This window comes from Suricata suricatta, chromosome 8, assembly GCF_006229205.1.
Source record: "Suricata suricatta isolate VVHF042 chromosome 8, meerkat_22Aug2017_6uvM2_HiC, whole genome shotgun sequence".
Lineage (NCBI taxonomy): Eukaryota > Metazoa > Chordata > Mammalia > Carnivora > Herpestidae > Suricata > Suricata suricatta.
The window spans coordinates 9,524,436-9,545,701 of record NC_043707.1 but is presented as its reverse complement, the minus strand read 5'-3'; the positions used below and the strand labels follow the sequence as shown (position 1 = coordinate 9,545,701).

The 21,266-nt window shown below is 51.9% G+C and overlaps 1 protein-coding gene across 1 annotated transcript in view; it reads right to left on the bottom strand.

Moving 5' to 3' along the window:
- Positions 1-21,266, bottom strand: part of LOC115300137 (sorting nexin-29-like) — a 283,725-nt gene that overhangs the window by 161,298 nt on the left and 101,161 nt on the right. Inside the window, exon 3 of the mRNA XM_029949758.1 lies at positions 15,990-16,106. Within this exon, the coding sequence (XP_029805618.1) occupies positions 15,990-16,097 (108 nt within the window). The 5' untranslated portion in view covers positions 16,098-16,106. The remainder of the gene's footprint in view (positions 1-15,989; positions 16,107-21,266) is intronic.

Below are 21,266 nucleotides of genomic sequence, written 5' to 3'. Positions count from 1 at the left end.
CTCCTGACTTGCCTGCCCCGGTGTGGCCCCCTTTCCCTGAGTGCGGGGGACCCCGTGACCGGCTTCTCCTCAAGAGGGCGGGCGGAAGTGATGGGGCGCCACTCCGAGATGGGTTATGTCTGGCCTCCGTCCTGCTGGCGCCTTCCGCTTTCCGGGCTGGCTCACTCTGATGAGGTGAATGGCCGCAACGAAGCCGGGCAGGGAGGAGGGAGGGCAGCCTCCAGCTGCCAGCCCAAGAGGGACGAAGGCTCTGGGCCTGACAGGCCACGAGAAACAGGCCTGCCGACACCACACCTGCAAGCCAGAAAGCAGACCCTTCCTTGCCCAGGCCCCGAGCAGTCCGCAGCCTGTGAGGCTGAGGGCCAAGGGCACCCAGATTTCTGTGAGACCGTAAAATATACTTAGTGCAAAATGCTGTTTCCACCTCTCCTGGGACTGCTTGCGATGCAGAGACGGAGAGCCAGTAGACCCCCGGGGAGACATGCCAGCGAGCTGTGCGTGGTTTTGGGGGCCTTCCCTTCAGGGGACTCGGAGCCACAGTCACGGGGCCTCACACGCCGACACACCGACTGACCAGAGGAGCACTTCCCGAGCCCGAGCCCAGCACGAGGCACCAGCACCGCTCACACACTCACGTACCGCCTGGACCACTGTGTACTAACGGTATTTCCCAACTCCACGTGCCTCTTCTCTTATAAATCCCTCTAGCGAAGAGCAGACCAGGGTTACTTGCTATATAGAGACAGCCAAAGCCAACGAGTGCAAATTTCTGAAATTCCAAGTGTTGGTGGCTCTGAACCCCGCCTGCCCCAGGATCACCGGAGTCAACAAGGGTGTCCTGGCCATGCTCCAAAGACAGTCCACCAGCTGGTCTGGGGTTGAGCCACAGCATCTAGACTACTAGATCACACGGCCGACCTTGACCCTGACCCCGAGGCCCTCCTTCAGTGTGTCAGGGAGTCACAGAAGCGATAAACCCACCAGCAGTGCTGGAAGCCCCCTGCTGAGGAAACCTCCCCCCTCCCCTGCGGGGCCCACGTTACTCAACACGGACTCGGGAGCCACATGAAATGATCCCGCCAACAGCAGGACCACAGGCCTGGCACCTTGGCGGGGGCGCAGGTCCGAGGACCGGGCATTCCTCCAGCGTGTCATCTCAGAGCACGCAGCTGCAGAGGGGCAGACACCCCCAGGCTGGGGGCAGAGCTCAGCTCACACGGGGGTCTCCTCCCCAATGCAGACTGAGGGTGCAGGGGACAGTCTGGGACCTGCTCTGCATCACCGGTTCCTCCCGGAGGGCACTAACGAGGCACCATCCGCACTGGGTGTGGGGGATGGGCAAGACAGGGACTGGCATTGGGGGGTCGGGGGGAAGCGGTGCTCCAGGGCGGGCGGGGGTTGGGGTGCGGAGGGGGTGCGCCTCCCCCAGCCGGCCCGTGCTCTCCCAAGAGCTGTTTCTCCAATTAAGCTTGGGCTTGTTCTGACAAGCCACCAAGGACAGCACGAGTTCTCACTATGACTGATGGATCATTCCATACTAAATTGGAAACCGTTTAAATCGAGCCATCAGGCAAATCAGGGGCGGGAGACATATGATAGCTCCTCACACATGACAGCAAACAAAAAAAGCAAACAGCCACGTTGATCACTCTGTGACACAGCAATCTGTGGTCCCTGGCTGGCATGAGCTACTAGCGCTGGATGTTTAGCTGCAGCCAGATTCACCGAGCGCTTCCGGGCATGCGTGCTGTGGATGCTGCGGTGAGGAGCACAGCTAATAGTCACTCAGTCAGCAAATATTTAAAGTCCCTACCCAGCGCTGGGGACACAGTCAGGTGTGAACGGATGAAGGGGGACACAGCAAATAAACAACTCTGCGCCAAGCGGTGCTACGTAGAAACATGACACACAGGGGCGCTCCTTTATTCACAATCATGACAAGGTGGCATCTGCCCCCCTACTATGCGTGATTTAGAGGCATCATCTCATTTAACTCAGACCTCATACAACTCTCTCTGGTGGGCATCCCTGGGCCTGTTTGATTTTTTTTAAATGTTTATTGTGAGAGAGAGAGAGAAAGAGCACGAGCAGGGAAGGGGCAGAAAGAGAGAGGGAGACACAGAATTTGAAGCAGGTTCCAGGCTCTGAGCTGTCAGCACAGAGCCCGACGTGGGGCTCGAACCCACAAAATAGGAGATGATGACCTGAGCCAAAGTTGGACGCTTAATGGACTGAGTCACCCAGGCACCCCCCACCCTGAGTCCTGTTTAAAGATGAGCACAGGAAGCCTGAAAAACAGGGATACTTACCAGCGCGGTCCCTCACTCGTCACAAGGACTTGGGGACACTATCTATTTTATTTGTGCCTTCGTTTCCTCATCCCTGAAATGGACAAGAAAGCACTAACTCCACGGGCTTGCTGCTGCATATAAAATAGTTGGAAAGATTTTGGTATACAGTAGATGCTCAGTAAATGTAATCTCTAGTTGTAGGGAGGCGCATACATGCCCCTCTCATTTTAAGGACTTCATTATCTGATGCAGAGCAAAAAGATACTCCCATCAAAGCAGTGGGTGATATCCGTCAACAAAGCATGTTGACTCACACCACTGTTCCCTCTAACAGGCCCATCCTCCTGACCAGTTTCTACTCATCCTTCAAAACCTAAGACAAACATGTCCTCTCTGAAGCCTTCCCGGTCAATCCCGGCCACCCACCCCTGTGCCACTGTTACACCCACTTGTAGAGAACGCTTCCTCGTTTGTTCATTCATTCAACAATCATGTCTCGAGAGCCTACCAGCCATCACCCATGTGCACGCCCCGCTCCAATTATGTGTGAACGTATCTCTGGGCTCCTTCTGTTGTATAACTCACCTCTGTCCAGCGGAAGAGAAACTTAACTGGTTATAGTTGGACTGAACAAATGAATGAAAAAAAGGAAGATGTAAGAAAAGTAGACCAAATGGGTGGCCCAGGGGAGAAGAAAGGATTATAGGAATTCAGAGAAAGTTAAAAATACAAACCACTCAGTACCGGCAAGGTCACAAAGGGCGTGAGAATGAGCCGGTCTTTGAGGGATGGAAGAGATTTGGAAGACAGGGCAGGAAGGAAATGGCAACCCATGCTCATGAATGGAGAAAGCCAGGCCCAACCAGCTGTTTAAAATAGTAAGGGATCGTATATACACCTGTCTTTATGCAAAAGCCTAAGTATGTCTGGAAGGATAGATACCAAACAGGAAAGACCACTGGGAGAGGGGCGCTGGTATTTTGTACTCTATCTGAAGTTCAGAAGGCAGAGAAGCAAGGGCCTGCACACAGAATGAAAAGCAAATGGAAGGGCCAGAACTCCATGACCCAAGGTCCAATATAAGATGTGAGGAAGAAGATGAGACTCAGCTGCTGCTTCAGCATCCATCGGATTCTTTTTACAACAAAGCTAAAAAGACCTCAGCACTGTATCAAGCTGTTGGGAGCAACATATGGCTGTGGGCCTTCCTGTACTGGGAGGGAGGGTATTCCCCTTAGAGGGGTGCATGGCCACGTGCTGCCACAGGCAGGGACACCCCAGGATGGCAAGATGAAAGCCAACTTCCCAGAAAAGAAATAAAAATCTAAGGGGACCTGAGGTTTTTCCAACTTTATCACAAATGCTGGCCGAGTCAGATCACAAATGCCCCACTGGAAACACCACTCAAACCACAACCCTCCATTTTGGTGTGGACAAGCCCCTCGAGTATCTGGGAGAAAAGCCCTCAAATCCTGGTCAATAAAATCATTTTCTCAACAATAAGCGCAGCAGCTCTGCAGTCCACATGGGCAAGGGCCGCTCAAGAACCCCATGGACAATTCCAAGACAGCGCCTGTCCATCAAGAAGAGGTCATTTCCAGAAGAAGAGATCAAGGGAGTCAATGGCTTGGCTTTCTGCAAATTCAACAGGGATTCCTTCACCAAGATGCATCTGTTCCAACCCAACCACATAATCTCCCAAAAGACGGACATCAACATATCTAGGCATCATCTACTCTGGATTCTATAAGCCAACTAGCCAGGGACTCAACTTATAAAAAACAGAGAGCAAAGCCAGCATCTGGTTTTCCTGGGAGATTACATAAATCTATTTCAAGAAGATGGAGAAAGCTTCTAGAGCAAACTAAGATTTTTTTCAATGCCCACATGCCACTCAGTTCAAAATGTTCAGTGCCCAATACAGCAGCCCTAAATTTATGACAGCATAGGAGAGGAGGAAGTACAGATGGGCCTTTGTTTTTTAAAAAGATGATAAAAATTAGGAAGAAACCTAAAATATAAAAATGGAGAAAGTTACATGCAATTGGTAGGGAAAGGAACTCTACTGTCACAGAGAAAAATTTATTAAATTACGGAATAAGTACATTTAATTTATCTAGTTAGAGGGTTTGTACAAGTATAGTCATGTGGTTATGTACCCTCAAAAATTCAGTGATATTCTAGCAGAAATAAAATTACACTAGGACTTAATGTCTTGGTCAGAGAAGACTGCTAAGGCATGGTGGGGACAGACTAGAACAGGTTGGGGGGCGGTCTACAAAACAAGTCAAGGACAGTGCTTCATTCCACCCATGTGGGACAGAGGTCCTAGCCCTGACCAACCCATAAAAGGGTCCCACTGGGCACCCCCATCACAGGAACCCCTCTTCCGTGCAAATGACATCGTACTGAAAAACCCGCATGCCAATAAAATACACGATGGCGGCAAGCAAAGCAGCACAGGGTCTTTCTGTGGGAGGCAGGGGTGAAGCCCGGGAGCAGCTTCCACAGAAGGCAGAGGGAGGTCACAGCCACCTCATCAGCTAAGTAAGCGTGGGCCTTGCTGGCACTCATCACGTGTGTCTAGAGCATGGGACTCTGCTTCGTCCAGATGGGAACTTCCGGGTCAGATGGAAACAAACAAGGAAGAACAGGCTTTTTTCCTAAAGGACTTAGAAGTCAATGAATCGGGGGCACAATGTCTCTGTGCAGAGGAGCATCTTGGCTGCCACCGTCTGCCAATTCTGCTGGGGGGGCCGCGGGCACCAACCTCAAATGAGCCATTCGCAAAGCTGTGTGGGGGAAGGGAGAAAAAGTAACATGCGGGGCCAAAGCTGTCTTGTAATCACGATTTCTGTTTCTTCAGAATCGTGGCAGGAAAGGGGTCAGAGTTAGACCTCTGTCCGTGTGGACCTCCGTCTCCAAGCCAAGTCACAATGCTGTCAAACCAGAGAGGCAAGTCACAGAGAACACATTCTAGTCTTTGACCTCCTCCACGGCAGGGCCCGTGTCTCTTCCGCGTCTGCCACATCCCTGCAGTGGGCCACGCTCTAGGCAAGACAGCCACACAAACATGAAAGACCACAGGCTGCCTAAGCCAGGGCAGCAAACGCCTCTCTCGACGCACAGCTGAAATCGCCACGGGGCACAGGGTGTATAAATCCGGACTGTTCTGTACCTTGCCAGTGTTTCCGGGTGGCACCCAAAGGAGATCCGCTTTGGGGCAAAGCGTGCACGTGCTGCATTTGCCAACAAACATAAAACCCTGATCCTCATGAAAATGTAACTTCAAAGTTCCACACCTGTAAGCCCTGGGTAGCCAGGCACTGCCCACCTGAACCCCAAATGGCAGCCCCTTGAGGCTCTCCCACAGAACCCAACCACCATGGCAGTGAGCAAGCTGGGCATAAACCCAGGGTAAGAGTTTAACCCGGGCACATGTGGGAGGATGGACTGGTGATGTGAAGAGTGCCCGGCTTTAATGGCAAGGGTCCTGTGATCACTTGGGGTATTTGCCCATGGAGAGAAACAGAAATTGGGTCGAAGAGGGGTTTTCCCTCCTACACTGCTGGTGGGAATGCAAACTGGTGCAGCCGCTCTGGAAGACAGTGTGGAGGTTCCTCAAAAAACTAACAGTAGAACTCCCCTATGACCCAGCAATAGCACTGCTTGGGTAGCCAAGGGATACGGAAGTGCTGATGCATAGGAGCACATGCACCCCAATGTTCACAGCAGCACTGTCAATAATAGCCACATCATGGAAAGAGCCGAAATGTCCATCACCTGATGAATGGATCAAGAAGATGTGGTTTATATATACAATGGAGTACTCCATGGCAATGGGAAAGCATGAAATTGGGCCATTCGTAGCAATGTGGATGGAACTTGAGGGTGTCATGCTAAGTGAAATAAGTCAGGCAGAGGACAGACACCATATGTTTTCATATGTGTGTCCATAAGTGTAACAGGAGAAACCTAACAGAGGACCATGGAGTGGGGGGGTAATAGTTGGGGAGAGGGAAGGAGGCAAACCATGAGAGACTCTTGAATACTGAGAACAAACGGAGGGCTGAAGGGGGAGGGGAGAAGGGGAAAATGGGTGATGGGCATGGAGGAGGGCACTTGTTGGGATGAGCACTGGGTGTTATATGGAAACCAACTTGACAATGAAATATAAATTTAAAAAATGAGGGGTTTTTATTCTGGGACACAGAGAGGTCTAACGTGGGTTCTGCCAGCATCTTGCTAGAGGATTCTATGTCAAAAACTAACATTTCTAAGCTAAGCCTCTATGTGCGACGTATTTTTAGTAGCCTCTCTTAAATGGCACTTTTAAAAATAATCTCCTTCAAGACGGGAGACGATTAAAACACTGATGTCCAAGTGCTGAATTTGAAAGCCTCTTATAACTTGGAACTCAATGCTCAGAGCTGCTGTGGGGCGGCAGACAACTTGGTACATTAGATATTCTGCAAGTGCCGCCCAGCTGAAAAATATATTTCTTATTAAGCTTCTGTACTTAAATAGCATCAGCTCACAGATGAAATCACTCCCTCTGAAGGTTTTAAGGAGACCAAGCAAGTCCCAGGAAGCATTTCATTTCAAAGTGAGCCATATTAAAAAACTCGGGAAGACTCCCCCCGCCTCATCAATCTCAACCTTGAATTTCAAATTACTTGTCTTTCTCTCCCACCAGGCTCAGTCATTTCCACGGAGGTGTGGGGGTGGTCCTGGAACTGCCAAGCAGCTCAGAGCAAGGATTAAGAGCAAGTGTGTTATCCGAAGGATTCAGGAAGGCACCCCGACGGCTAACCAGGTACGGTGGTTCAGAGAGGGTTACCATGGATACGACAGGTACGAGGTCAGACTCCTGCATCACGGGCTCCGGCAGTGCCTCAGTGTGCCACCCCAGGGACCGGGAAACGAACACACACCCTGTCTCGGGGAAGCTACCAGTCGGCATGGGAAACGGAGTTCAACACGGGAGAGGGGAACAAATGTCGGAGCGGGGGAGAGGGGAGAGCCTGCCAAGGCTGTTGGGGAACCCGTCCGCAGGGAAACCACTGCCTGTGCAGGACACACGAGTCAGACAACGGGGACGACACCGGAAGGCTGGGGTTCGTCCAGGCAGCTGCAGCGCAAATGGGGCATCTTCACGTCACCCAGCAACACAAACGCTCGCCCCAGGGGAGAAAGTGGGAAGGAGTGGGGAGGGGAGAGACAGACCAAGCGGCTGCAGAGAAGGGTCAGGCATGAGCAAGAGACAGGCAGAGGGAGACCAAGGCACACATGGGAAGGGGGAGAGAGAGGGAGGGAGGCAGGGGGACAGAGTCAGAGATAAAGACAGGGAGAGGGAGAAAGAAAGGAGCAGAGAGCGAGGAAGAGAAACAGGCAGACAGACACAGGCAGAAAAGTGAACGAGAAGCGCAATGGAACAGAAGAACAAACAGAAATAATTAAGCATCAACCAGACAGAGCACAAGAGAAGGTAACTGGGCGAGAAGGAGCCCCGCCAGCTCGGCAGAGCGCCTGTGCAGGAGGGCGGAGTGCCCGGGCACAGGGCTGCTCGGGGACCAAGGCCCCAGCCAGCAGGGGTGAGTGCCAAGTCCGTCAGAGCTGGGGCTCAAAGGCTGGCTGCCACTGAGGCCATAGGCCATGGAGCAGCCCGCTGCACCCCACCCCCCACCCCCAGCATCAGCTCCTCCCCTCCAGCTCCTGCAGACCGCATGCCCAGACAGGCCCAAGACACAAACAGGGCTGCCCTGATCCCCTAGCCAGCTAGTGCGTCAGTAACAAAAATGGTGGGTAACTGGGCCCTGACTTTCCCAAGTGCCTTCCTCCAAAAACATCTTGGAAAAGATGCTCGTTGGGGCGCCTGGGTGGCCCAGTGGGTTAAGTGCCCGACTTCAGCTCAGGTCATGAACTCACGGTTTGTCAGTCTGAGCCCTGCGTCAGGCTCTGTGCGGACAGCTCCGAGCCTGCAGCCTGCTTTGAATTCTGTTTCGCTCTCCCTCTCCATCACCCATGCTCCTTCTCTCTCTCTCTCAAAAATATATAAATTAAAAAAAATTTTTAGAGAAGATGCTTCTTGGGGAAATGATCCTGGGAAATGATGTGTATGCTGTATGTCTCCCCCTCCGGAGAGCTCGGAGGCACTGCCGTGGGAAGCGCTACGGCCAGGCGGCTCACCGAACACCCTCGAACCTAACATTTTCTGAGATCCTTCCACTCTGCTCTCCCCTCTTCTAAAGGCACCAGCTTTGCACACCCCCTGAATCAGGCTTCTCCTTTTGGGAAACTGCCTTCTCGAGATTCTGAGTTTCCCAAAGAGCCCTTTCTGAGATTAAGATCAAGTGAGTAGTAGCCTTAAAAAAAAAAAACACTTTGATGTCTGGAATGAGATGGAGACAAGAAAGGGAGAGATTCATCTCGCAGGTAGGGAGTGGGGAGCCACAGAGGAATTTGAATCTTTAACAACCCCCCCACCCCCCGCGTTGTGCCCAGAGCACGAGAGACACTAAATGTTGCTCGAAATGAAGAAGCAAAAATGAAAGAGGAAGAGGCACACTACTGAAAAAGGAGAAAGGCCCGGCTGTGCACTGGGTGCTGCTGCGAAGCTGCCAGCCAGGGGCTGGGTCCCCAGAGCTCTCGACGCCTCGGTCGGCTCAGCTGACCCCGGACCAGAGACGTACATCACACACGGCGGCTGTCGTGGGGAGCGGCCGTGAACGTGCACCGACACTGGGCACATGGGCAACGGGACAGGCGAGAGGGCGGTGGCAGGAGCCAGCCAGCCTCACGTCACAGGGTGCCGGGCTACCTGTGCCGCCTCACGGGGTGGACCCAACTACAGCGTGCTCGGGAAGGACGAACAGAGGCCCGCCGCAGGGGCAGAAGGAAGAGAAGAGGAATCCGACTTCAATGACGTGCAGTGAGACCAAGCCGGCTTCCCCAGGGGGGACAAACCCGCACCAGATGAGCTCTCCACGCCGGCGACTTGCACGGGCCCCCACGCCTCGCAGCCCCACGAGGCCCCCTTTCCCCGTCTCCATTCATTACTCACAACAGGAGCTGTTCTCCCAGAGAATTCTCGGGGCTGTAATCAAATCCCACTAAAAGTGGAAAAAGAAAAAAAAAGAAAAGACAAGAAAAAAAAGAAAAAGAAAAAACTCCGGCATTCATTCACATCTTCTACCAGAGGGGGGAAAAGAGAATAATGAGCAAAGTCCTAAAAATACTTACATTCAAAAAAAGGCAATGGAAAAAACTTCACCCCCTAATCCCAAACTCATTCTTAAAATAAGCGACTTGGCTTCAAAGTCTGTAACGTCACAAAAAGGTAGCCATGGGAGCAAACCATGTCCCTGCTCCTAACTCTGAAAACGACGATCCGGGCCACACACTCCTCCTGAGCTCCGTGCAGATGAACTTTCCGCTCAGGAGACACTTGGCAAGCACCTACTATGTGCAGCACAGCGCTAGGCCCTGCAGCTTCGGACGGCACAACAGGCCGGGCCCCCGCTGCACCCAGGGGAGCCAGGTTACTCCCACTTGACAGAAGTACCAACTGGGACTTCCGAATACAGCAAACCTCGTGCTGCCCTTGAGGCTCCGGTGCTGGGGGGGGGGGGGGCTAACCCCTGGTGCAGAGCCAGGCCAAGCACAAATGAACACAGGTGAGCCTGAGCTTCCAACAGATGCCTCTCACAGAGGAAGAGAAGGTTCCGGAACCAAAGCTGAGCTTCAAACTTCCTCCTTCCCTGTGCCCCAGCTGTCGGACTCGAGATAAGCAGAGCAAGCCTGAGTCACGGACAAGGTCAAGTGTGCCCTGGGGACCAATGCCCAAACGGCCAGCTCTCCCCACTGTCTTCAGTCCCTTAAATGACTGCTTTTCTCTCTCCTCCCAGTGGCCAGCACAACCTGCCCACAGCAAAGGATCCAAGGACGGTCCAAGCTCCCTCCATGTGAATGGATGTCACTGCCCTGAAGGGAGACACAGACGTGGCATATGGCAGAGAGAAGGTGGGCTTGTGTGTCAAAGGTACCAGGGAAAGTCTGGACTCCACCACTTCTACCTGGGACTTTTATTCATTCATCCAATTATTCACTCAATGAGTCAACCCACATGAAGTCAGCACCTACTGCATGAACCCCTGGGCCCCAAGGAAGCTGGAAACAGAGCTTGCTCTCCCGGAGCAGGGAAGACAGATACCAGTGACAGATGCATGTAAAATTACATTAAGCAGAGGGAGAGGTGCATGTAAGTGTCATGCTCCACGGGGAATAGCTGACCTTGTCGGGGGCATCGGGAAGCTTTCCTGAGGACGCAAGGAGCTGATACCGACGGTGTGTGACCTGAGCACGGAGCACTGTTCCAGGCAGAGGGGACAACGGGAGCAAAGGCCGCACAGAACGAGGAAGCAAGGGACGTGGAGCAGAAGACGACCAACCGATGGGCTGGAGGCACACACGTTGGTGTGCCAATGATGAGGCGGCAGGTGAGGCCTAAACCCTTCTGTGCCTCCGTTGTTGTATTTATGAAAGAGGGTGACACGGTTCCCCCCTTGATTCACAGGCTTCTCTCCAAAATCATGTGAGAATGAACACAAAGACCCGATGTGTGCCTGACACACTGTCAGAACTGGATAAATCGTGAGCTGGTGATGGAGGCTGACCCCACGACAGGATTCCTCCAACGAGATGGAGGGAGGATGGAAGGTGGTGGTCCGCCCCAGGGCCTTGGACATGTTCCAAGGGGAGATTTCTGGGGGCTTCGCCCGGTCGAGCTGAGCCCCACGGACTGCCCGATAACCTTCGAATCAAAAGTAGGATTTCACAAGAATCTCACGCTAACAATGTCATGGAAATAAAAATGAGAACTCAATACACATCAATAGGGGCCTGGTTAAATCAGTTATGGCACTGCCAGATCAAAGGGAACATGACATAGTTCTTTAGAAGATTGGGGTAGATTCACATGTAAAATTAAATTTAAAAGGTACATTGTGAAATGGGATGGGATGGGGGGAGTCATATACACAGCAGTGGACAGAGCAGGCCACTAGTTACTAAAGCACGTAGGAGTGTGCAAATGACTCCCCCAGGCACCCCTCACCCCTGCAAAGACAAAGCCAACACTCAGGGCAGAAAAACAAGGGGGCCGGTGCTAAGAGGGAGATTCACTCTTCACTAAATGTTCTTGTGCAACTTGACTTTTTAGCATGGGTGTATCAAGATTTGTCAAGAGTCCACAAGTTTATAAGTTTCAAATATTTAAAGAAAAATCCAGTCTTTCAAGGCAGACAGATCCACCACTTCTCACTGTAGGGACTTGGCTGGGTTACAGCGTATCTGAGCCTCAGTCACCTCTTCTGCAAAATGGTATAAGAATAATTACCATTAAGGTCAGCGAGGATTAAATGGAATGCTAATACTTCAGAGGTATTTAACTTTGGGGCAGACATCAATTACTCAATAAATGTCAGCTATTAAAGTCAGAGTTGCTTATTTCTGTCAGCTGTTTAGTAGTTTTTGTCATGCACATGGAGAATAATGCACTGAAGGTGCGCTCTGAAAATGCATCAGTAGTGACGGGCTACCTATCTTTCCTTCAGCAGAGAGGACACCCAACGACTCCTACAGGATCCAAACAACCTACCCCAAGGATGGGGAGCACTCCTGGGTCTGCACCTGCTACCAAGTCCCCCTCCAGTATGGTGGGCCATGGAGTATGCCAGGGCCTCTAGCACGGGACAGGGATGTGGGAGACACTTGCCTGCACCCCACACCAGGTCCGCTCACACTCTGCAACACAGGTCAGTGCTGGGACTTCTCCATCCATTGCTACAACCCCACTGTCCCTTCTCAGCTATGGGGTCACAGATGCAGCAAAATGAGAAGGCACACTGCCCAAGTCTTTAACATGTGGCGCAGCTGGAAAGGATATGCAGAGGGATCTGTGGGACCTTGCTTGGAAGGGCAATGGGTTACACAAAGGAAGCCCCCCTTACTTGTTCCCCCCCAGCTCCCCAGAGCTGATGGAGCTGAAGAAAGAAAACCTACTTGGTCATTAAATCTGAGTTTGAATCCAGCTCTGCAACATCCTAGCTGAGCGATTTGGGGACCTCTCTGAGCCTCAGTCAACCTATAAAACAAAGATGAAATCACCTGCCACAAAGGGTTCTTAGTGCACAAGAGGTATTACTAAATGGGTTTCCCTCTTAGGAAATCGGGTATCTCCTTCATGAAAGAACTCCACAGAGATCTTGTACAAATCTTGGACTCTGGAGGAGCCAGGGAAAAAACTCAGGCATGGTGTGCACCACAGGGCTTTAAGCACAGGAGGGAGCCTTCACACGCTGGCATCATGTAAACAAATAGGGTCTGGTGTCAAGTGGTACCTCCAGGAGTGCCCCCCCAAACATGGACACTTAAGTCACCCTGACTGGAAGTATCACCACCTGTGAGAGCAAGTGGTCCAAAAAAAAAAAAAAAAATCTAACCTGAGACTCCAGACTCTAGCGGTCAATTTGAATTGACCACTTCAAAGGAAAGGCCAAGGACAGAGAAACATGGTAAAAATCACCATGGGGGTGCAATCAACAAAATCCTAATCAGGAAAACCTACAGTTCAAAGGGCCAAGTTTTCAACAGTAACAACAAAAGGTGGTGAGGGGAGAAATAACGGACGGTAATATATGAATGAAGAGGCTGAAAAGACCTATCACCCAACTGCAGCATATGCACTGCGTCAAGACCCTGGTTAGAGCAAACAAACAAGAACTTACAGACAGCTGGGGAAAATTAACCACTGAATGGACATCTGAAGATACAAAGGAATTATCCCTGGGTTTTCAGGTATGATAATGGCACTGTAGGTATCTTTTAGTGATACTCAAATATTTATGATGGAAATAATATCATAACTTGGACACGCATCCAAATAATTCGAGTTGGGAAGGGACTGAACTGAGCATGAATGAATCAAGAATGGCCATGAGCTGAATCCTGGCAGAGCTAAGTGACGGGGTTTCACTGAGGGACTCTCCCTTTTACGTAGGTTTGAAATGTTCCACTTTTATTAAAAGTTTGTGAGTAAGCCACGGGTTGGTAGTGAATATTCACAACATGCATAACTGAAAAGATATATGAAGAACTGCTAGAAAGCAGCAAGAAGACACACACAGCCCAGTAAAAAATGAAGACTAAACGTCATAGAAGAGGAAGCCAAAATAACCAGGTGGCAAATGTCAAGATGGCCCACCTCACTTGCGTTCAGAAAAATTCAAGTTAAACGTCCTCACGCCCCGAAGCATTGGTAGAGAGGCGCACAGGTTGGCGGGAAGCCCTGCACATGGACACGGGGATCATCAACAGGTGTTTAAAAACCCCACCACCACCACGGATCGCAAGGAAACGGTTGCGTAGCAGAGGCAGGAAGTGCTAAAAAAACAAAAACAAAAACAAAAACAAAAAAACGGCCACTAAGATAGTCAAGGGAGACGAGCAGATGTTGTCCATTTCCTGACAGAAAATGCCACTCCAGCGGCAGAACTGTTAGCGGGAAAATTAAACCTACATCCAAGCGCCCAGACCCAAGGGCCAATTTAAGATAATACCGGCCACACAGGGGCATGCAGAGTAACACCGTAGAGATGTACTCTGTGCGCCTCGGGCTGCAGCATGACCCGGTGTCCTCGGCCAGCACACGCTAAGGGAAAGAGGGAGGACTCCACAGACGAACACGGACCTACGCGAGGGGTTCAATCCATGGACAACGGGAGCACGGCAGGGGCCGGCAGGGGCTGGAGGAGGGAGGATGGGGCGTCAGGGAGTGCTGGGCGGAGGTTCAGCTGGGGAGGATGAACATGGGCAGGAGACGGATGGCAGTGTGGACTGCACGACAGTGTGAATGTACCTGATGCCACACAGCCGCCCACTTCAAACAGGCTAAAATGGTAAATTTCACATCGTGTTTTACTAAATTCAAAACAATGGTTTATAAAAAGCAAAGAGAAACATAAGGGACATAACCAATTACAACACGTGGACCTCAGGTGGATCCTAATCTTTAAAAAGCTATCAAAAGGGATGGAACAGTAAGAAGTTCGAACGCGGATATTTGATGGGATGACGGAACTAATGGTCAAGGAGGGAAGACGGGGTGGGGGGGTCAGACTCAGGGGTCCCCGTTACGAAGGTCTACACGGAGATGTGAATAGATAAAGCCACACCCATCTGATTCCAATTAATACATAAGGGGGAGGCAGGTGCGGAACTTCAAACCAGACAGACGACCAGTGAGGACGGTCGTACGTGACAAGGACACAGGACATCCTCTCAACTTACCTGCCCACCGGTGGGCGTCCCACATTTGACACGATAAAAGCTTTGCGGTGAAGAAGCTTTCGTAAACGCGCACAGGAGGATGACTCGCTCTCACCATCCCGGTTAGTGAAAGCCAAGGGAACGCAAACCACCTCGATGTCCAGTAAAACGCGACTGGATTAAATATACGGTGGTGCCTTGTTCAACACAGAACTAGAGCGTCAAGAAAGTGAAAGAACTAGACCAGGAGTTCCTAACCAGGGTGATTTGGCCCCCGTGCCTCGGGGGACGTCTGGCAATGTCTGGAGGCATTCTTGGTCGCTGTGACAGCCTGGGGAGCTGCTGGCCTCTGGTGGGTAGAAATCCGGTGCTTCACATCGCACGACACACAGGACAGCCCCACAACCAATCACTGTAATCACCACCCACTTCCATGGGGGCACATTCCAGGACCCTCAGCGGACACCTAAAGCCGTGGGCAGGACCGAGTCGTACACATACTACGCTTTTTACCACACGCAAATACCTGTGACAAAGTTAATTTATAACTTAGGCACAGTAAGGGCTTAGCAACAGAGAATAATGGAGCAGTTTTAGCAATAACTATAATAGAAGATGTGAGTGAGGCCCCCCCTTAAGATCTTACTGTCCTGTCCTCCACGTCTTGTGCGATGAGGTGCAATGACACAGGGCCTGGGTGACGAGGTCGAGCGAGGGGAGTGACACAGGCTCTGTGACGCAGCATTAGGCGACCACGGACCTTCCCACAACTCATCCAGAGGAGGGTCATATGCTTTCGAGACCACGGAAAGAGGAACCACGGCTATGTGGGGACCACCGCAAGGGGCCCCAAGTACCAAGAGAGTCACAGAGTAAAAATCTTGTACTAGATCTTTGTGAGACAGTCCTCACACCACAACACTGAATTAAAAAACAGAAAAAGCAGGGACGACGAGATTCACACAAATAACATCATGCAGGTAAAAGGGAAACAAAACCCAGCCTGCTTATGGCTCATCGAAATGTATGTATGTAGGAAGGAGAAGGCAATACACTCATGTCAGAGTACTGATTATGGGGTATGGGCGCCCCATACAGAGCGGGACTTCCAACGGAATTGGTATCATTGCATTTATTCTACCCCCTTGCACCTGAAGAAGACCAAGGGTAGTGAAGGTTAATGCGTGTACAACATCTGGATGGTGGGTACACGGAAGCTCACTCTTTCCCTCGCTGTACTCTTCTTTACCCTTGACATTGCCAACAATGAGCAAGCTCAACTGTAGGGCTGTGGGTGGCCGAGGCTGGGCAGACAGACCCACACAGCAGGCAGGAGAGCAAGGCTGGGGCCGCCCCAGGGGGCACACTCACCGGGCCGCGCAGGTCGATGAGCTCCTGCCGCATCTGGGACACCAGGGCTTCCTTGGCCACCAGGGCCCTGTGCAGGCGCTCGTTGAACTCAATCAGCTCACCGTGCATCTCCGCCACCTGGAACACACGACAGCGAACGGTGAGGCGCAGAGGGCAGGCTCCCCTCCCCCTGGCCACTTGTCCACCTTCTCTGGGTCTGTCACTTGTCAGCAAGGCACCGGGAGGCTGTTTGGGCTGGAGACAGAACACTGCTTCCCTAGGAGTGGTGCAAATCCACCTGTCAGCTGCCCGTGGCTTTGACTTGACTTTAACACTACAGGATCAGCGGTCCTCAGTTCATGGTCAGGACGTGCTGTGTCACGCTGTTTGGGGCCTTGGGTTTTATCCTTCATGGACACTTTTCTAGCAAAGGCTGTCTTCCTCATCTGCGTTGTGCCAGCCAAAAATTACCCTGCTGACGGCGCAGCTGGACTAACTGACCATTTCTGTTCCTCGGGACCTTGGTTGTGAAAACCGAGAAAACAGAAGCAGAGCTCGCGGTGATGGTGACAGTGACGAGGGCAGACTGGAGTGCAATGGCACAACTACCCCTCAGCCACAGCTTAATCAAAGCCAGGGAAGCCCTCTCCACGCGCTGCTCACGTCTTTGCTGCCCGGGCTCTTTAAGGCAGGTGGTGCTTTTCCTGCTTCACAGAAGGCAAGGCTGTCCGCGAGGGGAGGAAGCCAGCTCAAGGTCAGACCGCTAACGAAGGACTCGCTCCAGGGCCCTGGCTCTCGACCACTGGGCCACCTGCCACAATTCTACCACATCCACCACGCCCCACGTGCAGCCCACTCGGTGGTGGCCAACGGGGGGGGCCTGGAATGTCTGCACGTTTGTTCAACCCCCCCCAGTTCCTCCCCAAGAAACAGAAACGGGCGTTGCCATAAGGTGGTCTGTGACCGACGTAGAGCATCAACCACAGACCTTCCCAGCTACTCGTTTACAAAGCTGTCCCATAAAGTAATTTCCCCGATCACAGGAGTGATCTTGACGGGGCTTAAAACCGAATTCAGCCATAATTTATTTAAACGTTTTCAAGAACTGTGAGCCGTCATCTTGCCATGCTCTTCAGGAACCTTGAAAGTGGAACCTTGCGAGAACCTTGGAGAGAAGCCCTCTCTGGGGTGCCGGGCTGGCTCAGCCAGTTAAGTGTCCAACTTCGGCTCAGGGCGCAATCTCACGGTTTGTGGGTTTGCCCCATGCTGGGGTCTGCACTGGGAGTGTGAAGCCTGCTTGGCAGTCTCTCTCTGCCCCTCCCCCACCCCCAACTTGCAAGTATACGCTCACTCTCTCTCTCTCTCTCTCTCTAAAATAAACAAAAAAAAAAGAGAATCCCTCGAAAATGGAGAAGTCAAGAACCCTCACCCAACCCTGTCTCCCTGCTATTCCCAAGAGAGCACCCCCTCTCCCCCCAACGTACCACAGACTGCAGCCGGGCACTTAGTCTAAGTGTAAACACTAGTTTAGACAAAAATACTATCAGACCACTTGTAATAAGTACTATAATATAAAACATACCGTCAGAATAAAGGAGGGATCTACAGACACAGTTTGTGGGAAAAGAAAGGATCGTTAACCTAAGTCCTGATGCCCCAGGAGGAGTAAAGGAAGGCCCTCCTTTTCTTTTTCTTCTTTTTTTTAATATGTTGTTATATAAAAGGCATAAAAGGACATGCGTGAGATGTTAACATTAGTCAAGGGACAGATTTTCTTTCCATTATTTCTACTTTTCCTTACTGATAGTCAACACCCTTCCATTTACCAGCGGGTATAATCACTCAGGCTCTTTAAAAGAATTACAATTCTTGGCCTGAAACTAGAGGCAGCCGCGGTACAGGCGACAGGAGACGTGCCGAGCTCCCGATCACATCCTGAGGCCTCCCTGACTTGCTGCGTGAACCCCCACTCTGTCCGTGGCGGCCCCTGCCCTCGGGCACCCCCCGCTTTCAAACCAGGGCGAAACGCACGGCGAGCAGGGCAGGAAGGACCCGGCGAGTACCAGGCCATTCACAACGGGAGAGTAAGTCACTGGGCCTCTAGCCGGCCTCTTTTCTACCCAGACCTGACACTACTACTTCCTCAGTGCCTTAGTCCTTTCGTATTTAAAAAAAAGAAGTGGAAGATGACCTTCTCTTGGCCTTTCACAAACTCACACAGCATCACTATTAAACACGTGTGCATGTCCTCCGCACACAAATCACGTAAATCCTCCGTGAGCCTCCTCGGGCCTGAGAATCCGTTCACCACACAGTTAGCATGAAACACACCCAAGTGCCAGCGTCGCAGGGAAATACCCGCTGCCGTGCCCCCACAAAACCGCATAAATGCCACTGTCATTTCCAAAGCCAGGCAGGGCTTTTGCTGTGCTTTTGTTGTGCTTTGTTCTGCAGTGGCAGCCGGAGTGCTAAAGCAATTTTCCATAAATGCAGAAAACATTGAAACATCCCAGCTTGAAATGGTATTTATCATGAGCTGTCAAAACCCTGGTTCTCTTCCGCCCCAGGAGTGACTTGACCACGTCAGACACAGCTTTCATTTCCCCAGGGAAGGGGGCAGGGGAGAAGGGGCAGAAATCTGGCGGAGCAGAGGAGGCAAAGGTTGATACACTAATTTCGAGCAGCCAGGAAAACTCCAAGGTCCACGGTTACTCATCCAGGCTCAGAAACTCTGAATTTCTGTATCAGAGATCCCTACAGTTGGCCTCTGAGACACACAGAGTTCGTCTTACATAAAGCAGCCGAGCTTACTGCTCCGGGAGTACCTCTTTCCAAGTCTCATATCACTAGAAACGGATCCAAGTCTCCCAGAGCCTCGAGACCAAGCGGAGATCATAAACACGAAAGCAGGAAGCTGAGCACTGCCTGCTGGAGTTTGTATGCGGCTCGGAGGGCACTTACAGGTCCCACCTGACCATTCCTGACTTTCATGAGCCACAGAGACTCGCAGGGAATGGGAGGGAGGGACATCAACAGCTCCCCTTCAAGCCCCTCCTTCACCAAGCAGACCCCGTGATCTTCCCAAAGCAACATCTGATGATGTCACCTGCTGTTTAAAGCCTTCAACGCTTCCCACTGCCCTAAAGACAAATAAAACCAAACACCTCCGATCTGGTGCCCGCCTCTCCCTAACCCCGTCCCTGGCCCCCAACCTTTGGCATCTAAAGGAGTCACTTAAACCCACAGATCTTCTCAGCCCATAAACGTGCAGAGCTCTAGGAGGCCGCCCTGCAGACGGGGAGGACAAAGGCACATTCAGCAGGGGAAACTGCAGGTGCCAAGGCCCTGACGTTGCCGGGGCGGGGGGCGGTGGGGTGGGGTGGCATGGGCGGCTGAGACAAGGCAGCTAAGGGCTCAGATTCTGGGGCGGGACAGGCCAGTGTTCGATCTCTTACAGCATGCTCTGGTGCACGTCACTTCACCACGAGGGGCCCAAAGCCATTCACCTACAAAACGGGGGTTCAAAACCACACCCACTGCATGCGGCCACTGTGCAGTGGCCATGACTGGCTGCACTGCATCCGGGCATGGTGAGCGCTCAGCAAAGGAAGGCCGGCCTTGCAGGATGGGTGACAGATTGGAAGGGACACCGAGGAAGAGGCCATCTGCCGAGGCTGATGCAAGGCGGCCACACGTGCTGTAGCAAGGAGCTCCGCTGCGGAGGGAGACTCTGGTCCCCCGCTGAGAAAACGTCACCAAGAGAATTGCAAACCACGCGTCAGGTCCTGTTCTGGGTGTGGCGGGGGGGAGGCAGGTATGTCATGGGGTTCACACCCTCCAGGTAAGACAAACTCAGAGCTCAGGGAGAAAGAAGGGCTGGGGAAGAGGATGGGGAGTTGGGGAAGGCCTCCCCCAGAGAGAACAAAGATGGCAGGTAGAAAGATTCAAAAAGTCTATGGCATAGGCGATTTGGCAACATCTACCAAACTTTTAAAGCCACTCACCTGTGGCCTGGCAAATCTCTGGGAGTCACCCAGCCCCGCTACTTGCTCCCGTGCCCAATGCATCAGTTTAGTTCCAAATGGCCAGAACCCACCAGGGATTGATAAAACTTAGGCTCACTCCTATCCCCCACCTCCAATCCCTGAAAGACATCACTAGCTGCTCACTGCACTCCTTCCTCAAGAAAACACTCACGCAGCCATTACCAAGCGATCAGCACCTTGGCCTGTGGAAGACACCTCCTTGGTATCCCAGGCATGAGGGATGGGGGAACGTGTCATAGGAAGGTGACATTTGAGTTGGGCTCTGGAAGATGACGTCTTTGGAACTTCGGGAGACTGAGCAATCCATTCCAGCTGGAACATCAGAGAAGATGACTTCTAAAAATAACGTGGCTGTGAAAAAGCTTTTAAGTCTGTGAAAATCCCAGGAATTATCATAATTACCTGCCAAATCACGAAAGAATTATAAATTTAAAAAAATGCCTCTGGCATTTCCTTTGATATCAGAATGTTCTATCTAATCACATTGAAAGCAAATCATGCTTCTCCCTCCCTCCGCTTCCTAATTAGACACTTCCCTGATTAACCAGACCAAGACAACCCCCAAATTTTAACAGCAACTGAGGCTGTTCTGGTCACATGGCCCAAAGTGTCCAAAAACATTCACTTCGAAGTGTCAGCATCCTAAGTTTTATCAAATCCACACCCTGTTCTTGGGTCCTACATATACGGGCTGCAAGAGAGGGTTCAAGAACCTCTCTCTGGGATGAGAACACTGCACCTGCCCCTTAGTAAAGACCAAGACCTTGCCAGTGTCCATCTGTCTTCGTCTGCTTTTGAGCACAAACTGCATGCCATGCCTTTTCCAGGCATTATGCCCATCAGCTCACACGACCCTCGCCTGCACACCTCCCCGAGGCTGGGCATGCCTTTCCAAGGCTGAGCCTCGAGGCTCCGCGAGGCCAGGCTGTGGGACTAAGTATATGACTCAGGAAGTGGCGGTGCGGGACGGCCCCTTGTCTGTGCTCTCTGCGCTCCATCTTGAGCTATGGGAGAAGGCTGTGCCCCTCGAGGGTTAAGGAGAGGAGTACGCCCACGGGGTGAAGGGAGCAGTGTGGTGGGGGCCAGAGGCTCCTGACCCAAGCTGATCATTAGCTACTTGGAGGGTGTTTGAAAACTACAGATCTGAGGGCTTCACCCTCTGAAGTTCTGAATCACTGGGGGTAGGAAGTCCAACAAAGTGCTGTTGGAAGGCCCCCCAGGCCATGATGATCACGCAGTTCCGGGAGCCGCC